Source organism: Saccopteryx leptura, chromosome 11 (assembly GCF_036850995.1).
Source record: "Saccopteryx leptura isolate mSacLep1 chromosome 11, mSacLep1_pri_phased_curated, whole genome shotgun sequence".
Taxonomy (NCBI): Eukaryota; Metazoa; Chordata; class Mammalia; order Chiroptera; family Emballonuridae; genus Saccopteryx; species Saccopteryx leptura.
The window spans coordinates 75835953-75862726 of record NC_089513.1 but is presented as its reverse complement, the minus strand read 5'-3'; the positions used below and the strand labels follow the sequence as shown (position 1 = coordinate 75862726).

General features: G+C 45.0%; 1 protein-coding gene across 3 annotated transcripts in view; it reads left to right on the top strand.

The window, feature by feature from the left end:
• The window catches only part of AGL (amylo-alpha-1, 6-glucosidase, 4-alpha-glucanotransferase), a 58393-nt gene extending 43887 nt beyond the window's left edge, over nucleotides 1-14506 (top strand). For all 3 annotated transcript variants that reach the window (XM_066353524.1, XM_066353522.1, XM_066353523.1), the window contains exons 29-34: nucleotides 1135-1247; nucleotides 2805-3016; nucleotides 5268-5365; nucleotides 7527-7614; nucleotides 7747-7880; nucleotides 11972-14506. In XM_066353524.1, coding sequence (XP_066209621.1) covers nucleotides 1135-1247; nucleotides 2805-3016; nucleotides 5268-5365; nucleotides 7527-7614; nucleotides 7747-7880; nucleotides 11972-12089 — 763 coding nt within the window. In that variant the 3' untranslated portion in view covers nucleotides 12090-14506. The remainder of the gene's footprint in view (nucleotides 1-1134; nucleotides 1248-2804; nucleotides 3017-5267; nucleotides 5366-7526; nucleotides 7615-7746; nucleotides 7881-11971) is intronic.
• Nucleotides 14507-26774: the final 12268 nt, after the last annotated feature.

Genomic DNA, 26774 nt, shown 5'->3' with positions numbered 1-26774 from the left:
CCGGGTCCCCCGCACGCCAGGCCGACGCTCTACCGCTGAGCCAACCGGCCAGGGGCCAGTTACCCCATTCTTTATAAAACCCTTCTACTTTCTGAACTTTTATGGCCTCTAATTATTTTTTAAATCTTTTATCCCATCATTTTATTTCACGATATCAAATACTGAATACAGACTCAGGTCTGAGAAACTATTTTCTTATTCTAGATCTTATCTTTGCTCAGCATTGTCCAAAAAAAAGTTGCATATTAGTAACTGTTGTTATATGCTTTGCAAGTTCTTTTTAAAAAAACAAACAAACAAAAAAAAACCCTGTTTATTTTGGGTGTGCAGTGAGCACTTGTACTTCCCTTTTGTTTGCATGGAGCTGTCCAGCGATGGCATTCCCCTCCCCGGCTTCCTGCGGTCCGGTGGCCGTGTTTGCTGTCTCTCCTCTGCGGTTCTGTGACAGTGGCCTCCAGATCCTCCCTCCACCCTCCAGCTGCCCGCTCCTTTCCCTCCACAGCCCACCCCCTTCATACAGTTTCTAAAAAGTATATTCAGGGCCCTGGCCGGTTGGCTCAGTGGTAGAGCATTGGCCTGGCGTGCAGAAGTCCTGGGTTTGATTCCCGGCCAGGGCACACAGGAGAAGCGCCCATCTGCTTCTCCATCCCCCCCCCTTCCTCTCTGTCTCTCTCTTCCCCTCCCACAGCCGAGGCTCCATTGGAGCAAAGATGGCCCGGGCGCTGGGGATGGCTCTTTGGCCTCTGCCCCAGGCGCTAGAGTGGCTCTGGTCGCAACAGAGCGACGCCCCAGAGGGGCAAAGCATCGCCCCCTGGTGGGCAGAGCGTCGCCCTCTAGTGGGCGTGCCGGGTGGATCCTGGTCGGGCTCATGCGGGAGTCTGTCTGACCGTCTCTCCCCATTTCCAGCTTCAGAAAAATACAAAAAAAAAAAAAAAGTATATTCAGAAGGTGGTCATTGGCACATAGTAAGAGGAGAGATTTCTTATACCCATTCCTATGAAGTGGGAGTTTTTTTTTTATAGATATTGTTATAACATGTTGGTTACAGAGTCCATCAGAAGCCTTTATTGAATGCCCTTGAAAGAGTGCTTCAATGACTCCAACTCCAAGATTAAGATTTGTTTTTAATTTTAGAGATGGGTCTGCGGTGGAGATCGTGGGACTGAGTAAATCGGCCATTCGTTGGTTGCTGGAATTATCCCGAAAAAACATCTTCCCTTATCACGCAGTCATGGTGAAAAGGCATGGTAAGCTCTTGATTTTATTTACAAAGGAACTCTGAATGTACCATTTGTATTCTTAACCTACGTCACCATCCTTTGACTCCATGAACTTATATTAGGATGCCCTTAAGATGAAGAGGAAAGAGAAACCTTTAAGAATGGTAACAGGCCCTGGCCAGTTGGCTCAGTGGTAGAGCATTGGCCTGGCGTGTGGAAGTCCTAGGTTCAATTCCCGGCCAGGGCACACAGGAGAAGTGCCCATCTGCTTCTTCATCCCTCCCCCTCTCCTTCCTCTCTGTCTCTCTCTTCCCCTCCCGCAGCCAAGGCTCCATTGGAGCAAAGTTGGCCCGGGCACTGAGAATGGCTGCATGGCCTCCGCCTCAGGCACTAGAATGGCTCCAGTTGCAATGGAGCAATGCCCCAGATGGGCTGAGCATCGCCCCCTGGTGGGCATGCCAGGTGGATAGCAGTTGGGCACATGGGGGAGTCTGTCTCTCTGCCTCCTCGCTTCTCACTTCAGAAAAATACAAAAGGAAAAAAAAAAAGAATGTAACAAACCTGGTTGCTCACCAAGTTTTTATTGCTACAGCCTACCCCTGCTCGTCCCGTGCCTCAGTGTGACTGTGCGCACGCAAGCCACGTTTCTGTGAACGATCGTGAAATCTTGACATCTCTTTTTCTAGACCCACTCGGTCCAATAGAGCTCGAACTTCAGCCACAGACATAATTATTTTAAATGACCCACATTAAAGAGCCTCAAAAGAAATAGGTACCCTTAACTACGATGATAAATGTCATCAATTCAATCTATGCCAAGTATCACTGTAACACATAGATGGTGATTTTTTGTGACCTGACTTACATTCGTGGCGGGGGGGGGGGGGGGGACAGGACTGAGTCTTTGAAGTCCAGCGGACGTTTTGCTCTCGGGCACACATCCGTCCAGCCTCCGTTCAAGTGCTCAGAAAAGGTAGCTCTACCAAACAAAGACCGACCAGAGATCCTTCACCAGAGTCTAATCCTTTCTTGGGTCATATCACAAAAGATAATTTCTAATTTCTAGCAGGTGTCTTTCAAAAAAGGCTCTTTGGCCCTGGCTGGTTGGCTCAGTGGTAGAGCGTCAGCCTGGCTTGCAGGAGTCCCGGGTTCGATTCCCGGCCAGGGCACATAGGAGAGGTGCCCATCTGCTTCTCCACCCCTCCCCCTCTCCTTCCTCTCTGTCTCTCTCTTCCCCTCCCGCAGCCAGGGCTCCATTGGAGCAAAGATGGCCCGGGCGCTGGGGATGGCTCCTTGGCCTCTGCCTCAGGCGCTAGAATGGCTCTGGATGCAACAGAGCAACGCCCCAGATGGGCAGAGCATCCCTCCCTGGTGGGCATGTCGGGTGGATCCCGGTCGGGCGCATGCGGAGTCTGTCTGCCTCCCCGTTTCCAGCTTCGAAAAAATGAAAAGAAAAAAAAAAAAAGGCTCTTGGACACTTTCAGAAGGTGGATACGTTACTCCCTAAATATTCCGCGTTGGCTCTAACTACACGCGTGGCTTTCTCTGAAGGCTCAGTCGGCCAAGTGTTTGATCACGTTTCAGGCAAGGCGGTGACGGTCTCCTACGAGGAGTGGGACAGGAAGATACAGGACCACTTCGAGAAGCTCTTCTATGTGTCCGAGGACCCGTCCGACCGGAACGAGAAGAACCCCAACCTGGTCCACAAACGCGGCATCTACAAGGACAGTTACAGCGCCTCGAGCCCCTGGTGCGACTACCAGCTCAGGCCCAATTTCACCATCGCCATGGTGGTCGTGAGTGGTTTGCTGCTTCTTCTTTTCACGGGTCGAAAACGTTGAGAGGGGGCTGATTCCGTCCTTGATTCCCGTCCGTTTTCACACGCCCCGAGTTGACAGAACGTAGATTTTTTTTGCCCGCTAGCTGGTTTTAAATACGCTGTTCTGCTGAGTGCAGCGTGAGGCGGTCGCCCTGGCCCTGTCACAGTCAGTGAGAAGAAATAGGAAGCAGTGGGTGGTGACGAGGGACGGGCTTCCAGCTTGTTTTACACCAGAGCACACGTGAGGAATGACGACATTCGGACAGCTCGAGGGGCTCCGCGGATCGGCTGGCTCGTGCCGGATCCCGCGTACCCCAGCCCTCCCCATCCCCCCTGCTGCCTTGGGAGCAGAGGACACCTGTCCCTCCCGCACCTGGGCAGCGGCCAGTCCCCGGCACACTGGCTCGAAACATCCGAACTAGGCAGCGCACGTGGGCAGCTCACCTCTCGTTCTGTTCTCTTTGTTTTGCGGTCAGTGCTAGCCAGCCCAGATCCCTAGACCTTCCTTATTTTCCCTCTCCCCTTAGACTAAAAATAAACTACCGGGGCGGTGGCGTGGGGAGGGCATGTGTCCTTCTGTGCCCGCCTGGCCGCTTCCACTCTGTCGGGATGAGTGCGGAACGGGGTCCTCTGGTTTACGGTAGAATAAAAACCGCCAAGGTCCATCAAGGTCGCTTCGGTTCGGAGCGCACTCGACTTCACTGAACCGTTAAAATGAATGCAGGTTCTGAGTCCCCGGTGCTCCCTCCTTCTTCTCCACGGCTCGTGCTGTTGGAGGGAAAGTCCTTCTGTATTTTATTCAGGCCCCAGGAGCAAGAACACAGTGGCCTGTTATACTCAAAGGACGCAGTTGTAAGTCGAATGGGCCTCCATGCACTGCCTTCACGGTCGCTGTGGTGGCCCCTCTGGGGGGCTGGTACTTGCGCTTACAACAACACGAGGACATGATCAGGTCCGACAGCTTCCCTAATGTCCACGGCCAGGCACGGAGCTGCCGAGTCAGTCTCGCCGGATGAGATGCAGTTTGGCATCTGTGTGCGAGTTCTGGCCCGAAGTGTACTTTCAAATGGCTTTCCTTCGTCTCCAAGTTCATAGCTAGTTAATGTCTTGTGTCCCCCCCCCCCCCGTCCCTGTGTGAGTGGGAACGAATTCTTCAGTGGCCCTCACAGTTCTGTGTGTGTGTTTTGAACACCTCCCCCCCCCCGCCCCTGTGTGAGTGGGAATGAATTCTTCAGTGGCCCTCACAGTTCTGTGTGTGTGTTTTGAACACCTCCCCCCCCCCCAGGCCCCTGTGTGAGTGGGAACGAATTCTTCAGTGGCCCTCACAGTTCTGTGTGTGTGTTTTGAACACCCCCCCCCCGGGCCCCTGTGTGAGTGGGAATGAATTCTTCAGTGGCCCTCACAGTTCTGTGTGTGTGTTTTGAACACCTCCCCCCCCCCCCAGGCCCCTGTGTGAGTGGGAACGAATTCTTCAGTGGCCCTCACAGTTCTGTGTGTGTGTTTTGAACACCCCCCCCCAGGCCCCTGTGTGAGTGGGAACGAATTCTTCAGTGGCCCTCACAGATCTGTGTGTGTGTTTTGAACATCTACCCCCCCCCTCACCCCTGTGTGAGTGGGAACGAATTCTTCAGTGGCCCTCACAGTTCTGTGTGTGTGTTTTGAACACCTCCCCCCCCCCCGGGCCCCTGTGTGAGTGGGAACGAATTCTTCAGTGGCCCTCACAGTTCTGTGTGTGTGTTTTGAACACCTCCCCCCCCCCGCCCCTGTGTGAGTGGGAATGAATTCTTCAGTGGCCCTCACAGTTCTGTGTGTGTGTTTTGAACACCCCCCCCCCAGGCCCCTGTGTGAGTGGGAACGAATTCTTCAGTGGCCCTCACAGATCTGTGTGTGTGTTTTGAACATCTACCCCCCCCTCACCCCTGTGTGAGTGGGAACGAATTCTTCAGTGGCCCTCACAGTTCTGTGTGTGTGTTTTGAACACCTCCCCCCCCCCAGGCCCCTGTGTGAGTGGGAACGAATTCTTCAGTGGCCCTCACAGTTCTGTGTGTTTGTTTTGAACACCTCCCCCCCCCCAGGCCCCTGTGTGAGTGGGAATGAATTCTTCAGTGGCCCTCACAGATCTGTGTGTGTGTTTTGAACATGTACCCCCCCCTCACCCCTGTGTGAGTGGGAACGAATTCTTCAGTGGCCCTCACAGTTCTGTGTGTGTGTTTTGAACACCTCCCCAGGCCCCTGAGCTCTTCACTGTGGAAAAAGCGTGGAGAGCTCTGGAGATGGCAGAACAGAAATTGCTCGGCCCCCTGGGCATGAAAACTTTGGACCCAGAGTAAGTTTCAATACAAGTATTAAAGATGTAGCTCGTGGTATATTTAACGTATAATTATATGTAATCCTGTCATGGAAATTTGGACCCAGACGGAGCCGGAGTGTAAGTATTAAGAAGGCCATCAATATTGTATCGCGGGAACCAGAATTGTCTTGCTTGTCAATCAAACCTCTAAAGAATTGCATTCAAACTGGTTTTTTTTTAAAAATACCTTCATTAAGTATCATTGTTCAAAATGCCTTGGGCTTGTCCTGTTCTCAATAACCAGTAAAAGAGTTTTTAAGTTTATAAAACTGACATGTTGTGAAATTTTTTTTTAATTGAGAGAGAGAGAGAGAAAGGGATAGATGGGGACAGACAGGAAGGGAGAGAGATGTGAAGCATCAACTCATAGCTGCAGCACCTTAGATTATTGACTCCTTTCTCATATGTGCCTTGACAGGGGGCTCCAGCTCAGCCAGTGACCCACCCTGCTTAAGCCAGAGACCCTGAGCTCAAGCCAGTGACCTTGGGCTCAAGCTAGCAACCATGGGATCATGTCCATGATCCCACACTCAAGCTGGCGCCCCCACGCTCAAGCTGGTGAGCCTGCACTCAAGCCAGCGACCTTGGGGTGTGGAAGTTGGGTCCTCACTCTCCCAGCCCCAGAGGCGGATTTAACGGCAGGCACACCAGGTGCACACCCTGGGCCCCAACCTCTGAAGGGCCCCACAAAACCCCAACTTTACACTTTTTTTCTAATGTAAGAGGCCCAATATTTTCTTCTGCGCTCAGGGCCTCAACCCACCTTAATCCACCTCTGCTGAGGCCTACGCTCTATCCACTGCACCACTGCCTGGTCAGGCATGAACATTTTCTAATGTCTGTTTTTCTGATTGTGAAAGTGATTTTTGTGGATGTTGAAAGTATAGGTGCATTATCTCCTCAGAGACTTCCTTTAATATTTTGAAGTAATATATGCGTGCTGCTCTTTATTGGTTTTCTAACATTAGACATTCTTTACTTCTTGTGATGGCAAAAGAGGATTTAACCCTGTCCTCCCCCCACACACACCAGTCCTCCATTCTTTCTGTCATCACACCACCATTATTTTTATTTAAACCAATAAATAATTTCAGTCCTGAGGTGTGAAATTTAATATCTGTATGTATGTACTGCATTCTGAGGCATTCTTCACATTTTCAGAGGCATTAAGAACCACTAGTCAGGCCCTGACTGGGTAGCTTAGTTGGTTAGAACATCGTCCTGATACGCCGAGGTTGCAGGTTCAATCTCCGGTCAGGGAACATACAGGAATCAGCCAATGGCGGACGGTGTGACTGGGGGAACAATAAATCAATGTTTCTTCCTCCTCTTCCCTTCCTCTCTCTCTCTCTCTCCTTTCTGCTCTCTCTAAAATCCAATAAATAAAAAACTTTTAAAGAAAAAAAAAGAACCACTAGTCAAAACTAAAACCCACAGTTAAAGTAACTCATGGCAAGTTCTGCCTTCTCACTAAAAGAAAAAACAACAAAGTAATCATTTAATTAAACTGAGCTACAGATAACTGTCTTGTGTTATCTGTCGCAATAAACATGTAAGTAATACTTCATTTGGTTTATAAGTGTGTACAGATTCTCTGTGTATTCAGTTGCTGTTTGTAATCTGATAATGTGCCTGTTTTCATTAATTTTAAAATAATTTCATGGAGAACTTTAAAAACCACCTTTCCAATATTTACTAATTAATAAAACTTTTAATCATCACTAATTCATATTATTCTTTGTGTATTTTAATTGCTATAAATATATTAGAGGCCTAGTGAAATAACTTAACCAATATTTAGTGTCAGAGTAACTCCTTGTAGACAAGATACCCGAATGTTTTATATTGTTTTGTGTTCGCCAGTATTTGTTAGTCATTCCATCATACGTTATCAAAGCGTTCTGGACTCGGTATTGACGAATGTAAGGTTACATGGCTGATGATCTATCTCACCTTGTAGACTGGATCACAATATGATTTATTTCTCTTGCCTTTGCTATTGAACGCTGAGGTTGCGGGTCCAATCCCCGGTCAGGGCACATATAGGAATCAGCCAGTGGTGGTGTGACTGGGGGAACAGTAAATCACGCTGCCTATGTACTGATCTTCATGAGCCTAACTGTCGTTTATTTTCCAGTGACATGGTTTACTGTGGGACTTATGACAATGCCTTAGACAACGATAACTACAACCTCGCAAAGGGTTTCAATTACCACCAAGGACCTGTAAGAATTTCATTTCTCTTTTCTGAGTTCTCAGTGTTTTTCTCATATAATTTTAGATACTTACAGCTTTTTTTCCCCCTTCACTAATTAAGTCATTATTTTTTGTTTGTTTGTTTGCTTGCTTGCTTTTAGGAGTGGCTGTGGCCCGTTGGGTATTTTCTTCGTGCAAAACTGTATTTTTCCAGACGGATGGGTCCGGAGGCTAATGCCAAGACTATCCTTTTGGTTAAAAATGTTCTTTCTCAGCATTACGCTCATCTAGAGAGGTAAGTCGTCAGAGGCCTGTAATTTCCAGAACTAGTTTTCAGTCGGTCGGGTAATTCACATGCCTTCGAGTTCATTTCTACAAACTTTAGTTATCCCAGAGAAACTTGAAAGTTTCACTCTTGAACTCAGTAAGTGCTATGGTCTAATTTTTACCTTCCTTTAATTATGTTGGGCTGTTTATTTTTTTTCAAAAAACTTGACTGCATGATTTATACATGTGAAATAGTCTTTCATTTTTAAATTCAGCTGATACAGGTGTTTGGGGATTGGATTAGCATAGAAGAAATTCAAAAACAGAAAATGCTCAGACTGGGCTTTTTGAGTTTACTCAGGGGTAGTCAACCTTTTTATCCCTACCACCCACTTTTGTATCTCTGTTAGTAGTAACATTTTCTAACCGCCCACCGGTTCCACAGTCATGGTGATTTATAAAGTAGGGAAGTCACTTTACTTTATAAAATTTATAAAACAGAGTTACAGCAAGTTAAAGCATATAATAATAATTACTTACCAAGTACTTTATGTTGGATTTTCGCTACGTTTGGCAGAATAAATCTTTATAAAACAACTTACTATAGTTAAATCTATCTTTTTATTTATACTTTGGTTGCTCCACTACCGCCCACCATGAAAGCTGGAACGCCCACTAGTGGGCGGTAGGGACTAGGTTGACAACCACTGAGTTTACTGATGTGAAGATATTTCAAGATATAATTTTGCCTGACCAGGCAGTGGTGCAGTGGATAGAGCGTCGGACTGGGATGTGGAGGACCCAGGTTCGAGACCCTGAGGTCGCCAGCTTGAGTGTGGGCTCATCTGGTTTGAGTAAAGCTCACCAGCTTGGACCCAAGGTCACTGGCTCTAGCAAGGGGTTACTCGGTCTGCTGTAGCCCCACGGTCAAGGCACATATGAGAAAGCAATCAATGAACAACTAACTAAGGTGTCACAACGAAAAACTGATGATTGATGGTTCTCATCTCTCTCCTCTCTGTCTCTGTCTATCCCTCTCTCTAACTCTCTCTCTGTCTCTGTAGATAAAAAATAATAATAATTTTAAGAAATGCTTTCATTACAATCAAAATATTAGAGTTGGTCGTTTGACTATTATTTCAAACCTATTTGTCACATCCTTTGTCCTATGAGCAGATAAGTTTCAGAGCTATGTGTCTTTGTTCAGTGATGAAATTTAGTCAAAAGCCCTTCGTGTTCCAATTTCTAGATTAAACCTAAATATATGTTCCGCTTACTGCTCAGAATAACTCTGCATGAACTCTGCCTACGTTTATCTCTGTTACCAGAGCACGAGGGACTTCCATCCGCCGCCATGAAAGGGGGTCAGGTTGTTTCCATTCATTTAAATGTCACGCATCTTCCAGCTCTTCTAGAGAGTGGGTCTGTGCACTGTGAGCGCCCCGTGTCCCCGCCTTTGTCACCCAGGGTATTCGTCACACTGTCCCTGGGAAGTAAGGATGTCTGCACTGCAGGGTCACTCTCTGCGTCCACCCGTGGCCCCGCCCCTCCTCTGTGTCCCCTGACCAGCTGGTCTCTGCAGGGTCACTCTCTGTTTCCCCCCCATGGTCTCACCCCTGCCCCCATGTCCCGTGACCCCGCTGGTCTCTGCAGGGTCACTCTCTGTGTCCCCTGTGGTCCTGCCTCTCCCCCATGTCCCGTGACCCCACTGGTCTCTGCAGGGTCACCCTCTGTGTCCCCCCACCATGGTCCCGCCCCTCCCCTGTGTCCCCTGACCCAAGGATATCCATCAGCCCCTCCTGACGTCAAGTCCTTAGCTGAGCCTTGTCCTGTCATCCTGTTCTCTTCACGTCCTGCAGGACTAACGTCCTCCTTCCTTTTGCCCTTTTGCCGTCTGACCCCCAACCCACCCCCCAGAGTCTGGTGTCTGATTCGCCCCCAGCACTCAGGGGAAGCCCGGTCCCCCAGGTTGCCGGGCAGAGCACCGCAGACCCAGGGCGCAGACAGTAGGAATCCATCCTCTCGGCTTCTGAGGCTGGAGGTCTGCCATCAAGGCTGGGCAGTGCCTGCACCCCCCGACGGTGCTGGGGGGCCCTCTCCCAGCGCCCCCCCTTGGCCGTGGCAGCCTACGCCCAGCCTCCTTGTGGCGTCCTCCCTGTGCGCATGCCTGTGTCCAAATCCTCCCTTTCCTCAGGACAGCAGTCCTACTGGATTAGGGACCCGCCCCGCCCTGCCCCGCCTTAACTAGTGTCACCTGCTACGACCCCGTATCTGTATCCAAGTTGACATTCGAGGGCCCGAAGGTGTGAAGCAGACACAGTTCAACCGTGACAGATGCCCAAGTACCCAGCCTCACAAACTGCCACTTTCCCCTGAATTAGCTTCCAACATAGTATTGGAAACAAACATGTTTCTGCATTTTCCATTTCTCTATGACGGCTTTTTAAAATACGGTACTAGCTGATGTCATTAGTAGTTATTGTTCAAAGTATCTCCACATTTACCTAATGGAATTATGTTTTGTATTTTTATTATGAAATATTGGAGAGCTACAGGGAAGTATACATAACATAGCCATGAGTTACAAAGCATACTAATGAAACAAACATGTTCCCACAACCCAACTTAAAAAATGAAAAATTAGCCAGACCTGTGGTGGTGCAGTGGATAAAGCGTCAACCTGGAATGCTGAGGTCGCCGGTTCAAAATCCTGGCCTTGCCCAGTCAAGGCACATATGGGAGTTGAAGCTTCTTGCTCCTCCCCCTCTACTCTCTCTCTCTCTCTCTTTCTCTCTTCCCTCTAAAATGAATAAATAAATAAATAAAAATAATTTAAAAAAAATTATAGAATTCTCTATTTATACTTTATATAAGGTCTACCGGAAAGTTCTGTCTGTTTTTGGAATAAAACAAAATACAAATTTTTCTTACTGTCAATAAGCTTTATTAAATAATATAATTGCCATTATTATTAATGATTTCTTGCCAGTGTGAGGGCAATTTGTATATCCCATGTTTGAAAAATGTTTTATCTTTTGATGCGAAAAATTGAACCAGTGCTTGTTATCTTCTTCATTTTTGAATTTTTTGCCCTTCAAAAAATTTTGTAAGGACAAAAACAAGTGATAGTCGGAGGGTGCTAAGTCCGGGGAATATGGTGGATGCGACAGACATGCTTCTGTAGCATTTTTTCCTTGTTGAAATTCGTAAAAATTACAGTGGCGTAAATGAACTTTATCAGTAGCCATGGGTACACTATCGCTTCACACATAAGACTAATGTGAATCAACTTTGTTTTAGTTAATTTGCTACATCAGTATGTATACATTAAGTGATAAAAATAGAGAGGCACACATGCACCAAATAAACATGTGCTTACGTGTTGAAACTTGTTGTGATAGAAACGGACAGAACTTTCCAGTAGACCTTATATTTTATATTTAAGAGCTTACATCGAAATTAAGAATAAATTTGATATGCTAATAATAGTGTATTTTGATACCAAGATCTGCAACAAGTTGTTAACCTCTATAAACCTACATAAATAAGCATGATTATGGTACCTTGCATATAGGGTTTCCATGAGCATTGAAATGAAATAATGTATGTGAACACTTAGTATAAGAACATAATAATACTATTATTCAACAGAATGAGAAATTAGTGTAGACACTCATCTTGCTTTTGATTACCACCTTTCTCCTCATAATGATTGTGTTTCTTTGTTGTTTCATATTAGTTTTACAATTATGTCAAGATCAAACTTAATCCATCTAAGTAATTATAATTTAAGTCTCTCACAAACTTACTCCAAAAGGAATAAAAGTAAGCTAGGGAGGTATTTGTCTCTATATATTGCTCGGAATGGTCGTTTCTTCTATGTTTTTAATATTTAAGGGGATTCTTTTATGTTTGAATCTTAAATCCCAAAGATTGAGTATCAAAGAATCATTTCAATCTAACTTCTTTATACATAGACCTTTAGGACATCCTGTTTTGCAGTAAAGGACTGTGTCTAATTGTTTTCTATATAAAAAGGCAAGAGCACCAAGCCCCTTGCCTATTTTGTTAAGATAAGTGTTAGATTACGTTTCATAAAATGACTTTTCTTTCTTTAAGATCCCCTTGGAAAGGACTTCCGGAACTGACCAACGAGAACGGCCAGTACTGTCCCTTCAGCTGTGAAACACAGGCCTGGTCAATCGCCACTGTCCTGGAAACACTCTATGACTTGTAGTTGATTTGTTGATATTTATCAAGGATGCAGTCACTTGTATTATGGGATGCAAGGACATAATATCGTGTAAATGCTTTATAAGCACAGGCTCGAGTCATATTAAAAACCTCATTCATTTCACGTTGATGCACAATTAGGTTAGAACTGTAAAGACTGGTTTTTCTTCTTTTTAATGTACAGAGGTCACTTTTGAGTCAGAGAGAAAATTATCATTACCAATGGAATAGTTTCTGGGTTTTTTCTTTTTAATTTAGTAAGCATTCTTTAAATGCCTACAGATAACAAGTTTGAAATCCAGAGTTTGAAAAAGAAGAAATCATGTAATCTTCTGTTTGTACATAAGTGAAAATGAAGTATGAGACTGTAATCATGAAAAAAAGGAGAAGTGTTTTTAAATCAGGGTCTACATTTCCTTATAACAATAGGTACCGAAGAGGCTGTAGCTAATTAACAGTCTCACCTTTTGCGATAGGATTTCTAGCCCCTTCCACACTGCATTCAGTAACTGTTCAGTGAATGTTCAGTTATGGAAGGGTCCGCCTACGCCCTACAAGATGTGTTCCTAAGTGGGGCACAGATGTTTATATGTGCTTTTATTGTTTCACTGATTAATATGTGTTTTACTATCATGAATACCTACAGTATATTTAACATCATTTACTTGTGCTAATGATGCATAGAATAGATTAAAAAAAATTTTTTTAAACCAGAGGAATTTATTTCCTAAAAACAGTTTTATAAAATTAGTCTTGAGTTTCAATTTCCTACTATGAGATGGTTTACATTTTTTAAAATGCAAAACCTCGGGTATATATTTTGAGAACTTTAGAGAAAAAAAATGCTACATTAATTTTCTAAGGCTTAACTATTTTTAGTTGGTGTGTAAAGTGGACTGACAGATTGTGGTAGCTTCTGGTTTCTCATGAACCAAAACCTATCATCGATAAACGTCGCGTTGAGAATAACCTTAATGTAATAAAAACAGAGCTGTGAGTTCAGCAGTTATCTTACACTCAGTAAAATCATTTGAAAAGTTTTTCATGTCATTTTAAGATACAGTACCTTAAATCTGAAAAAGTGACCCATGGAATAAGGTTTTTAACATTTATGTGTTTTGACAATTTTGAATAGTACTTGTTTTCTAGGTGGAATTTTTTTTTTTTTTTTTACTGTTTTACTGTTTTTGTCTCAAGAAAACACTTGAAATAGATTGTCACACTTTCAGTTGAAAGAAACTTGTTGCAAAAGTCCTTTCATCGCTGTATAATATTATTCAATGGCAAATAGTTAATGGTATAGCAACGCTTTCTCACATACCCAACCACGTTTAGTATGACTAAGAAATAAAAATGAAGAAGCAGATGCAAACTAAAAGTCCTGGGTAGTAAAATCTATAAATTCATCTGATGTTGGATACCCATGCCGGAAAGTGTGTGCGATTTACCGCGAGATCACCGGCACACTCTTCTTCAAAGCTGACCCTCCTTTCAAAATAGTTGTAACAGGCTGAGCATTCTGGTTCTCCAGCGACGGCAGATGGAGCCCTACAAATTTAAGTTAAGGTTCAGTCGTGATAACAATCTGACTGCTGTCTATCGGCGCAGTGGTTTCCAAGTTTCCCTTCCTTCTCTGTCGCTCAGTGTACACCCTTCCCTGACCTGTGCGGTTCAGAGGCAGGAACATTAGTTGTCGGGGTTCATGTATCTCTGTTCCTCTGCTTCAACTCCGCTGTTCAAGGTGGAAGAAATGTAACTGAAAACCCACGTACTTAACAAAAGCAAGAAGGACTGGCTGACAGATGCGACAAAGAAGTTGATTAATAAATAATGAGTAATGAGTTGATGACTTTGACAACACAGCCCTATGTCGAGCAGATGTCCACTTCAGTACCGGTTTGAGACTGCCTGTTACACTCGGAGAGGAAGTAGTTGTAGTCCCCACAACAACGGAAGAACATTGTTATAATCTGCGTGGGCTGTTGTAAGGCGTCAGAAGGCATGTCACACGTTATTTGGTCAAAGGTAATGAAAACAACACTGTCAGACTTTAGGAGAACAGACGTCATTTGACTTAAAGACGTTTATGTAGAGCGCTGCATCCCTGAGTGATGTCGGACGAGGTGCCGTGCGTGGTACATTTAGAGAAGGGCTCCCTGCACCTCGGCTCTCCGTGAATGCACACCCGTCTTACCCTCTCACACGAGAAGTGTGTTTGCCAGTTTAACCAGCGAGCTACGATGCTTTAGTGAGATTCAAAGGTAACTGAGGAACCGTGAGACTAGTCACATCTATGGACCTTGTAACCTATGCGAATTATAACTCCTTTCTGACAGGTCTCCAACTCTTCTATCTAGAAGGCAGGTGTCATTTTTTGTGTCTGTGTGCTGAGAAAATAAAAATCTTTTCTGGAGGTCTGTATTTTGCTTTTTGCTTTCTTTGCCTTATTTCCCATGAAACTAATGCATCGGTGCTGACTGCTCCCCTTTATGGAAGGCTTCTTATTTTGGGTTTTTATTTGGGGGGGTGTAGGGGAGGCAGAGAGAGAAGGAAGAATCTGGGGCTGTTTGGGAATGAATTTCATTCGCCATGTTGACATTAGAGCATAATAAACTTGGGATGTACAAATAGATCTGTTAGCAACTCTACACCCACTGGTATCTCTTGAAACCTAGTTCAGGGCTGATACACTGGTCTGTGGTCGTCAGGGGCCACGGCCAGCATCTAATAACAAAGAATGCTCTATAATCCTCCAGATAATGTCAATTCATTATCTCCTAGATTCTGTGAAAAGAGGTGTGCAATAATCTATTTATTTAGTTTTTGTTTATTGATTTTAGAGAGAGAGGAAGGGGGGTAGAGAGACAGAAAAAAGCATCATCAATTTGTTGTCCCATTTATTTATGCATTCACTAGTTGATTCTTATATGAGCCCTGACCAGGGATCGAACCCACAACCTTGGTGGATGGGGACAACGCTCTAACCCACTGAGCCACCTGACCAGGGCCTGTTCACTTATTTTAATCAGGACTTTCTCCACGTGATGTTGCCTCTTGATTCTCCACAGCCCAATACTGGGGAAACAATAACTCAGTTTACATCCAGGTGTGCTGCAAATTTTATGGCGTGCTTATAATAAGACCCAATTACATAATTCATAATTCTATATTTACATTTTAAAAATTCATATTTTATACTCATTAAATTTTAAAGAACCGCCTGGTTCGTGGTGGCACAGTGGGTAGAGTGTTAAGCTGGAATGCTGAGGTCGCTGGTTCAAAACCCCGGGCTTGCCTGGTCAAGGCGCATACAACAAGCAATCAGCGAACAGCTAATGTGAAGCAGGTAGGAGCTGATACCTCTCACTTCCCTCCACTTCTCTCCCTCCTCTCTCTCTCTCTAAAAATAAAATCTTTTGAAAAATGTTTAAAAACAAAATTTTATTTATTGATGTCTATCATGAAGGAAGACAGAATTTTATGCAGACTTTTGTTGTTTTTTGTCTGACTTTGGTCTTTCTCATCACCAGACAAAGGGAGAAACATGTCTTTCAGCAGACGAATCAATGAAATGGTTAGGAACAAGTAGCCTAGAGTGTGACTGTTTAACGGACATAGCGCTTCCTTGTTGCTGAGTATCTGTAGAAACAAGCTTTTTAAAAAAAAAAAAAAAATTCTTTTAAGCAACTGAAAAGCACTAACTCTACAGCCTGGAGAAAATTTCTGTTCCGTGAAACTAAGGTTCACTTAGCTTTCTGGATTTCAGCTCTGCTCACCCAGAAATGAGTATGTCACCCCTCACAGAGGGCACAGGGCTTAGAAGAGGGTGTGAGTGCCCCCCGTGGGCGCTGGCATTGCGCAGTCCCCTGATCCGCTGCCCTTCAGACGACCGGCTCGTGAAGAGTCCCCGAGCTGCACACCTAACACATCGTGCACTTCTCCGCGGGTGGGTTAGGGTTCAATGAAACATCCCCCGCCCCTGCCTTAAAATCCGGTCACCCGCCCTGGGCTCTGAGTTATCTCGGCAGTCTCTGAACTTGTACAATATTTTGTGCTTTACTGCTTCAGAAGCTCCCTGTGCGCCGTGCGGGGTCGCCTTTTTGTTTTTAATTCATGCTCATTTTCTCCTTTCAGAATTATTCCGTGCTTTGATCAGTCCACCTGTTTACCCTTATTGTATGTATGTAATTAGCTTGGCTAAATTTTATAGGCGTCTAGCACATCCCAACTCTTTGCATTTGTAATCAGTTCTCTCTCTTTCTCTCTCTCTTACACACACACACACACACACACACACAAACACACATACATCTTTTATCACGCTTCTAAAAAAAAAATCAGGGTCTAAGTGCCTTGTCTCATGTGACATAGATTTTTTAGATGCAGATATCTTGATTCCCAGCTCAGCAACCTTTTCCCTCTGTCTCCATAAAATAAGGAAGCAGGGGCGGGGGTCTGGGGAGGGGGGCGGACTTCCCTGTTACAAGTGCCACCTGCATTGTCACAGAAAGTGACAACACAGGGCCCTCCAGTCATTTAAACCAAGGCATAATAGCGACCATATGGTGGAGAGAGAGGTCAGGAAATTCGAGGACTTAGAATTCACAGCAGAATGACATCAACATTTGTTTTAAGTATTTGGCTTCTATGAACCATGGCCATTCTTTTTTATATTTTAAGAAGTCGGTAAATTTTTAAAATAAATAAGTATATAAACACACCTAATTATTATTTTTAGAATATCATCTTTAGAACCTTAAGTACAATTAGGCGGAGGTTTTTTTTCTTTTTTTGTTTTTTTTGTTTTTTTTGTTTTTTTTTTCATTTTTCTGAAGCTGGAAACGGGGAGGCAGTCAGACAGACTCCCGCATGCGCCCGGCTGGGATCCACCCAGCACGCCCACCAGGGGGTGATGCTCTGCCCACCAGGGGGCGATGCTCTGCCCCTCCGGGGCGTCGCTCTGTCGTGACCAGAGCCACTCTAGCGCCTGGGGCAGAGGCCAAGGAGCCATCCCCAACGCCTGGGCCAACTTTGCTCCAATGGAGCCTCGGCTGTGGGAGGGGAAGAGAGAGACAGAGAGGAAGGAGGGGGGTGGTGGAGAAGCAGATGGGCACCTCTCCTGTGTGCCCTGGCCGGGAATCGAACCTGGGACTTCCGCACGCCAGGCCGACGCTCTACCACTGAGCCAACCGGCCAGGGCCTAGGCGGGTTTTTTGTTTTGTTTTTGTTTCTTGCCAGGTGATTAAATTTAGGATTGATGTAAAAAAAGACATCCTTCCAAGGGCCCTTCTGCAAGCTCGCTGAACCCAGGGACCCACCCTGTGACTGACGGTTGCCTATTGCTGCTCTGGAGCCAGAGCAATTTCGGATGAGGCCGCCAGGGGGCAGTGCGTGCTCAAGAAGGCAGGGGCATCCGTTAGCCCAGTCAAATTGGAGCAGCATCTGAACACCTGGGAAGTAAAATCCAACGACTTCATATAAAACTTGGACTCAAGGACTCAACACCATACAGACCACTCATGCCAGGGGTGTTTTTGCTGGACAAGCCACTCACTGGGCCAGTTAGGCAGCGTGGCTAGATCCTGGGCCACGCCACTGGGCCACGCCGGCCCTTACGCAACAGGGGGCCAGGGCTGTGCACAACGTTCCCACGAGCACCCACACCTTAGCTTCCAGGAACCCGGGGGGGGGGGTGCCCCCACCACTTCTAACAACCCACCGAACTGGTACTCCAGTTCGGCTCCTGACGCTCTTAACTATAGTACAGACTTCCAGATGAAAATTCACCTTCTCCATCTCAGGGATTCCTCTTTTACGGTATCCGATGTCCAGGACTTGAGAACTGCGGACATTTTCTGTCACCTCTCCGTAAGTGACTCACCGGATTCTGCAGAAAGGCCAGTGCGGCCCCGGAAGGGATCTGAGTGGCGGTCAAGTTTCAGTTCTTGAACACGCCGAGTCAGGCAGGAGGGAGAGGATCTGCAACACTCAGTGTAGAGGTTTTTATCCAGATGTTAAAGGGACGGGGAAGAACTGAACATTGGGGGGTGAGTGTTCACGATTCGTGCAAGGTAACAGGATCCAGTCCAAGTGACAAGCAGGCACCCACGCTGGTTTTTCCACAAGAAGGGAGAAAGTCACTTAAATTTCCACACACACACACACACACACACACACACACACACACACACACACAAAAGTATATCTATCGATTACCTGCAATTTACAAAGTGTGTAAACAATTCAGACAAAGAACTGGACTAGAGTCTGATAACTCCAACTATTGCTAACTCAAGACTAGAGTGGGCAGGACGTGCTCTGGTGCTCCACTGACGCACAAAATTCCTCTCTCTAGCCACTCCCCTTTTAATCAAAGATCACCTCAGCCTGGCCTGTGGTGGCGCAGTGGATAGAGCGTTGACCTGGAATGTTGAGGTCGCCGGTTCGAAACCCTGGGCTTGCCCGGTCAAGGCACATATGACAAGCAAGCAATGAACAACTGAAATGAAGCAACCATGTGTTGCTACTTCTTGCTCTCCCCTCCCCTCCTCTGTAAAATCAATAAATAAAATCTTTAAAATATAAATAAATAAAAGGATAATCTCAAGGAAAGATAATTCTTGACCATAAAACAAAGCTGCTTCCATTAGATTTGGTTTGATTACTTACATAGGTGAGGCAAAAATGGTAAATTTATCACACGGTACTTCCTAAGTTTGCCTCGCTGGAAGTTTAACAGGAGATGTTAGATTGAACTTTTAAATGCCTGTGAGTTAAGAAGCCGAGCCTGCAGTCCCTATACATTTGGGTAAACTGCTGGCTTCTCAAATTCCCTACGGTATCCTGAGGTTCCTAGGCCTGGCAGGAAGTGACTTGCATTACCCTGTGAACTAGATACCAGTCCGATTTTCCTAAGCATGCTTAGTATGCTGTAGTGCCCTAAAATGACTGTAATTCCTTAAAAGAGGTCTGGTCATGTCTGATTAAATGAGCATTATTCTTCTCAAATTTGACATCCTGGGTATCCACAAATTTCAAAAGGAGCTGTGAGGCTTGGCTAGAGAGAAATGACAAAGATGTATTCAAGGGTCGTAGGGTTTGCAAAGTGAAAACTCCACTAGGCAATACGCAGAGCGTCCCCAAGAGGAAAGAAAAGCAGAGGGTTTTCACGGTAGAGAGTTTGGCCTTGAGAAGAGTCAGCCCTGCATTCTTAGCCTCTGGATTGGTCTGAGACGCTAACTCTCAAATGTCAGTGGTTGGCACACGTGAACAGTCTTTTTTGGTGTGTATGTTTTTCCTAAGTGAGAAGTGGGGGGGGAGGCAGAGAGATAGACTCCTGCATGCGCCTGACCGCGATCCACCCGCATGCCCACCAGGGGGCAATGCTCTGCCCAGCTGGGGTGTTGCTCTGTTGCAACTGGACCAATTCTAGTGCTTGAGGCTAAGGCCATGGAGCCATCCTCAGCGCCTGGGCCAACTTTGCTCCAATGGAGCCTTGGCTGCAGGAGGGGAAGATAGGGATAGAGAGAAAGGAGAGGGGGAGGGGTGGAGAAGCAGATGGGCGCTTCTCCTGTGTGCGCTCTGGCCAGGAATTGAACCTGGGACTTCCACACGCCAGGCCGACGCTCTACCACTGAGCCGACCGTCCAGGGCCTGAACATTCTTTCCTCGGTCCTTCAGAGGGGACTTAGAAGGTTATCGGGAGGTCTGCTGTAGACCCAGGCATTGCCACAGGACTGGGAAGGCCACAAGACTAAGTTCCCAGGCTCCTTAAGGCAAGATGGGTTTCATCATGCCTCCAGCTACTTGATTTTAGCTAATTTAGCAGCTTGATTGTGGTGACTCCATTTTATTTCTTAACCCTTTCCTCGTAGGCCAGGCCTTTCTTGGTCATGTAAACAATGTTTTCAATGAAGTCCTGTTACCAAGGAGGACAGACTTACTGAAATTATGCCAATAACTATATTGCCAGAAAAAAAATAAGAATACTCAGTATTTACGTATTCTGGAGGGGTTGGGCAGGGAGAAAAAGATAACCTTCTGTTTACAAAGGCAGAGTTTACCAAATTACTATGAGTCATAGATAGATTAAGGGGAAAGGGACAGGGTTTCCTTAAATCCAGAAAACATAACATTAACATCAGTAATATTAAAAACAACCAAAACAAACAAACAAAAAACCCACAATCACCCCCATCGGTTTATTCAGCGCTATGTATCAATAATTCATTCTTGTTCCACTCGACTTTGGGTGAACAGTCTCATGAATCCATCTATTCCTAGACTAGGGTCTGGACATCCCGACTCGATCGACTGGTAGGGACTCAAAGTATAAGTATAATGATTAATTCAATGTCAAAGAACAGGTATGAAATGTACTTTATAAAACTAAATGAATATGGTCTTTACAGAGAAAAAAAATCTGCATACTTAATATATAATAATTCTGAGCCATACTATTCCATGCAGATACCAAGTATGTAGTTAGAATACGCCAAGAATATATCAGATTTATCTAGTAAAGAGATTCAGTAAGCATGGAGTAAGTCCTAGACCTTTCCGTAGTCATACAACTCCATCGGTAAATAACATAGATTAAAACCACAGATTCCTAGAAGACACTAGATTTGAATTAAAGAAAGTCGCAACCAACTTAACATTTAAACAAGTAACTGAAATTTTGATTTATTCATTATGTTTTTGTTGTCTAATATTAGGCAAAGCAGCAATCTGGACTCTGATAAGTAGAAACATACCAGAGATAGTTAGAGTTTTGAGAACTCTCTACGAACCTCTCAGATGGCAAACCATTTCTGAAATAACTCGTATAAACCACTTGGCCCCATACGGATTTAGCCTGGGGAAGGCCAGCCATCTCTTCTGATTGGACAACTCTTCCCCTGCGACTCACCCCCAGCTGCAGAGCAGAGAAACCTAATTATTTCTAGAACCTCTCTTCTTATAAAAGAACAAGTTGTCATTTTTCAGGGGCCCTTCCAGCACACCAGTTTCAGGTACAAAATACGTCCTTTAGGATTGGATGTGGGAAAGGCAACATATGTATCAATAGTTGTCAAGAGGTTTGAATACTTGCTTCACTAGGATCACAGGTAACTGGGCTTGGCTAGATATTTAACCAAAGGACAGTAAAAGATTTTAAAAGTGCTCGTAGGGGGTTAACATGATTGTAAAGAATCTTACCTCTTTCCAAAGTGGGAAGACTTTGTCCTCATAAATAACCAAGGACGTGATAAAAATCAACGTAAAGCACAGGGAACTATTCAGTTGGACAAAGAATTGTTGATATAGAGGCAAATGACTCAGAAGGCAAAGAGAAATGTCTTACGACCGCTTGCTAGAGCAAACAAGGGATCCAAGGTTCTGCCACGGCAACAGACAGAAAACTGAGCTCTAGTTTTGGTCGGTATACTTGTTACTAAAACTTTTTGACAATCTTATAAATCCATCAAACCTCAGCCAGCTTAGACCACCACAATTTCCTTTCTGAGAACCTCTACAACAGGGGTCCCCAAACTACAGCCCGTGGGCCACATGCGGCCCCCTGAGGCCATTTATCCGGCCCCCGCCGCACTTCCGGAAGGGGCACCTCTTTCATTGGTGGTCAGTGAGAGGAGCATAGTTCCCATTGAAATACTGGTCAGTTTGTTGATTTAAATTTACTTGTTCTTTATTTTAAATATTGTATTTGTTCCTGTTTTGTTTTTTTACTTTAAAATAAGGTATGTGCAGTGTTCATAGGGATTTGGTCATAGTTGTTTTTTTTTATAGTCCGGCCCTTCAATGGTCTGAGGGACAGTGAACTGGCCCCCTGTGTAAAAAGTTTGGGGACCCCTGCTCTACAACGTCTACATTCCTTCAGAGTTGTTGCTATAGGTCCTTCTTCTGCAACAAAGTGTCACTTTATGTCAGCACAAAACTGGTCTCCTTTTGCTAAACAAAGACCTATCCTGAACACCTTCATAAAAGCGGTTGCTCAGAGCAGAGTCTCATTTACAAATACTGATTTCGTTTTAATCACCGTCACTTCTGTCTTATAGAGAAAGCTAGGAGTTGAGATGGTTGTGACCATCTGTAATACATTAGTGTGTTTGGCAGGCTAGCAGAACTTATGAATATGCAGCTTATCACTGCTAATAGCCATACCCATCCTAAGTTGCAAAACCGAACGCATTCATTGGCATTACAGAATAAAAATGAAAGGCAAAAGGTATATAAAATGATGTAATTTTAAAATTATGCTCTGTGATGAATGTTTCAGTACCCTATTTAGAAATGATCTGGGTAGCTCATGAAAATTCACTAATTAATGCAATTTGGCATCACTACACAACTACCTAAAGATCTTGGTAATTATTTCCAAGATGACATACTACAAAACAGAATGACTGTTGAAATAAAGCATGCCAGAGTAGTGATTCAATTTGGTTAAACACAATGTGCATTTTTTTTTGTCATCTCAAATATTGATATTTAGTAGATGTTTGACATAGCTTATTTGATTGGTAAATCTGTATAAGTTCAGGAAAAACATACACAATAAGAATAAAAATGTCCGGCCCTGGCCGGTTGGCTCAGCGTTAGAGTGTTGGCCAGGCATGTGGAAGTCCTGGGTACAATTCCCAGTCAGGGCACACAAGAGAAGGGCCCATCTGCTTCTCCACCCTTCCCCCTCTCCTTTCTCTCTGTTTCTCTCTTCCCCTCCCGCAGCCAAGCTCCACTGGAGCAAAGTTGGCCCGGGCACTGAGGACAGCTCCATGGCCTCTGCCTCAGGTGCTAGAATGGCTCCTGTTGCAGCGGAGCAACACCCCAGATGGGCAGAGTGTTGCCCCCTGGTGGGCAGAGCATCGCCCCCTGGTGGGCAGAGCATCGCCCTCTGGTGGGCATGCCGGGTGGATCCCAGTCGGGCACATGCAGGAGTCTGTCTGACTGCCTCCCCACTTCTCACTTTGGAAAAATACCAAAAAAAAAAAAGAAAAAGAAAAAAAAGAAGACACAACTATCTTATTAATCCAACAATATATATATATATATATATATTTGTATTTTTCTGAAGCTGGAAACGGGGAGAGACAGTCAGACAGACTCCCACATGCGCCCGACTGGGATCCACCCAGCACGCCCACCAGGGGGCGACGCTCTGCCCCTCTGGGGCGTCGCTCTGTTGCGACCAGAGCCACTCTAGCGCCTGGGGCAGAAGCTGAGGAGCCATCCCCAGCGCCCGGGCCATCTTTGCTCCAATGGAGCCTTGGCTGCGGGAGGGGAAGAGAGAGACAGAGAGGAAGGAGGGGGGAGGGGTGGAGAAGCAGATGGGCGCTTCTCCTGTGTGCCCTGGCCGGGAATCGAACCCGGGACTTCTGCACGCCAGGCCGACGCTCTACCACTGAGCCAACCGGCCAGGGCCTAATCCAACAATATTAAACTAGCCTCATTTACCAAAGATTTGCCTGAGTAATATGAGCTCACATTCTTACACCATTTGAGTTAGTTTCTATCACGATACATATTTTGGCACATTGAAATAATCACAAGATTAATTTCCTTAATTTCTGGGAATTTTAAGAATTACATAAGGCTTACTTATCTCTATACCGATCCAAACAGATCTCTTTGAAGGAATTTTATAATCTAATCAGGTAATACCATCTAAAGGAAAAGAAATATTACCCACTCAGAGACACATAAATGAATATATAGACAAAAAGAGAGCTTATAGCGTCAATGAAAATATTTCAGCTCATTTTATATTTCAGCCAAGCAGAAATACAAAGCCCACCAGTTCATATAGAGGAATGTTCTCCTCCCAATGGGTACAAATTCTTAATTGAATTGACCGGATTCTCTGCTACAGTGGTAGGGTTCAAATAATTTAACAACCAGTTCTCTGCCCTAATGACCGTTAAGTATAAATATAAAAAAAGTGATATAACAAAAGGTAGTTTATTTCATGCATTTAATACTTAAATAAGAACAATAAAAGAGGTACACAAAACTAGATTATTAGACAGTTTTAAGATATTAATGAAAAAATATTAAATAATTCCTGACAAAAAACAATACGACTGTTATTTAAGGTATATCCAGATTGCTTCTTCATTGGCGTCCTCACTTGCAAAATGTTTTTCATCTATGGACGGAATGAACATGACTACGGGCGCTTAGAATACAGTGTTGTGCAGATGAACGTTAAAAAAGAGTAAGGAGTGTAAATTTGTGATTTACACACCCAATGGTGGCTACGCAGGCGCCCACCTTACAGAGAACCCTGATTACAAGTGCCATTTTAGCAACCGGTTCGCTGAACTCAACAAAAAATTACGAATCGGTTCTGCCGAACAAATACGGACCAGCTGAATTTCACCACTGAATAAGACCAATTTTTTTTATTTTTTATTTTTGGATGCCCAGACCACCAAGTTTGCCCACCAAGCGAGAACTTCAGAGCACTGGTTAATAACTAAGGCTTTGACCAGAATCAGCAAGATCCGTGGGGCAGCCATCACCTAGGGCAGGGGTCCCCAAACTACAGCCAGTGGGCCACATGCGGCCCCTAAGGCCATTTATCCAGCCCCCGCCGCACTTCTAGAAGGGGCACCTCTTTCATTGGTGGTCAGTGAGAGGAGCATAGTTCCCACTGAAATACTGGTCAGTTTGTTGATTTAAATTTACTTGTTCTTTATTTTAAATATTGTATTTGTTCCCGTTTTTTTTTTTTTTACTTTAAAATAAGATATGTGCAGTGTGCATAGGGATTTCTTCATAGTTTTTTTTATAGTCCGGCCCTCCAATGGTCTGAGGGACAGTGAACTGGCCCCCTCTGTAAAAAGTTTGGGGACCCCTGGTCTAGGGTAATGTCCCCTGGTTCTGAATGTACAGACAGAGCAGATGGCCTCACTCCCATTAAACTACCCCCTGAGACCCTCACCCAAAGACTAAGTAAGTCTGTGTAATAGGAAAAGAAAGCCTCACAGAAGCCCCTCCTGGCTGATGGACGAAATGAAAAGTAAATTCATTCTAAATCTATCAAGTAGGTGGTCTATAGAGAGTGTTACACTCTCCTGCTCCATCTCAGGGCAGAAGGATCCCACTGACTGCGCCTGAGGACACGGAAGTGACCTCAACGAACTCCTCTTAAAGCTAAGTGACAGACAAGTAGATAATAATCGTTCTTTGTCCTGAATAACCAACCAACAAGGACACACCAGAGTCAACAATTCTGGCAGCTTGAAGAAACCAACTGTTTTTTCTCGTTCACAAGCTGTGATTTCACGTCAATACTTTTAAGAAGTGTAACTGTAGAGGAACAAAGTGGAAGTGACACCAGGAAACCTGAGGTTTTTCTAAACACTGACTTTTTTTTTTGCATTTTCAGTATTTTGACGAGACAGCTTTTAAAAATGTCACCATAGTCCCCACTCTCTCTCCCTCTCTCTTTTTAGATTTCATTTATTGATTTGAAAGAGAAAAGAGAGAGAAAGGAAGGCAAGAGGAAGGAACAGGAAGCACCAACTTGCGGTTGCTTCTCATATGTGCCTTGACCAGGCAAGCCATGGGTCTCGAACCGGCAACCTCAGCGTTCCAGGCCGATGCTTTATCATCCACTGTGCCACCACAGGTCAGGCCTCACTCTTTATTTGTTGTCTTTTATTTCTTTTTTTTTTTCTTACTGAGTCTTACGTCATTAAAGTCCCTAAACTACCAGGTGGTTCTGCCTGAAGACACTGCCAGGCATCGTTACTTTGTGTGCAGAGTGCTAGCAGGACCAACTGCCCCAGGATAATTTGATTTAGGGTTAATTTCTCTGGGGCACCATGAGAAGCCTATTATGGTGCAATGTTATAACGCATTCATGCTTTCAACAGGGTCGCCAGATTTTGCAACTAAAAATACAGGCTACTCAGTTAAATCTGAATTTTGGATAAACAATGAATATATTTTTTTAGTACACTGTATAAGTATATCCCAAATATTGCACACACTAAACAACTATGTCTTTATTTGACATTTCAATTTAACGAGGTGTCTGTCCTCAATGTTATTTGGCAACCCTAACAAGCCACCTCTGAGACCCTTTGTCCTGTTTGCCCCAGGGGCAGTCCTTACACTGATCTGCTGTCTCTTTCCCGAGAAAAAGTTCTACCTTGGCGATCTGTTCTGAGAGGGCGGCCAAAGCTGGTACTTTGCCCCGGGTCCCTGGTTGCTGGTTTTCTCTCTTCCTTCGGGGCCATCTCTGTTGTCACCTACACTTCCAATCCCTATTACTACCTTTGCTGTCGGCCACCTTTTTCCCCCTAAACTGTGCTCACCCCATTTCTGAATCTCTTTCTTCCTGTGACAGCTCAGGATCGTGTTTTAAAGCATGGACAAACAAGGCCTGAAATCCAGTTTACCTTTTCAGTAGCTAGAACTCGGGTAAGTTATTTAAAACTCCTGAAAGCCTCCGTTTGTCCTTCTGCAAAATACAGGGACAAATGCCTAACTTCTAGGGCCGTCGGGAGAGTTAAAGGAGCCGACGCAGGCCCGCTGCACAAAGGCACGACCCTAATCAGCGTCTTATTCCCCAAGGAGCGCCGGGCTCCTACCAGGGCGCGGGGCCCCGTGCGCTCTTGCGCCGCCTGCTGGTCCTGAACACGGTCACCCGCGGGCGCAGCTCAGGTCAGCACAGGTACAC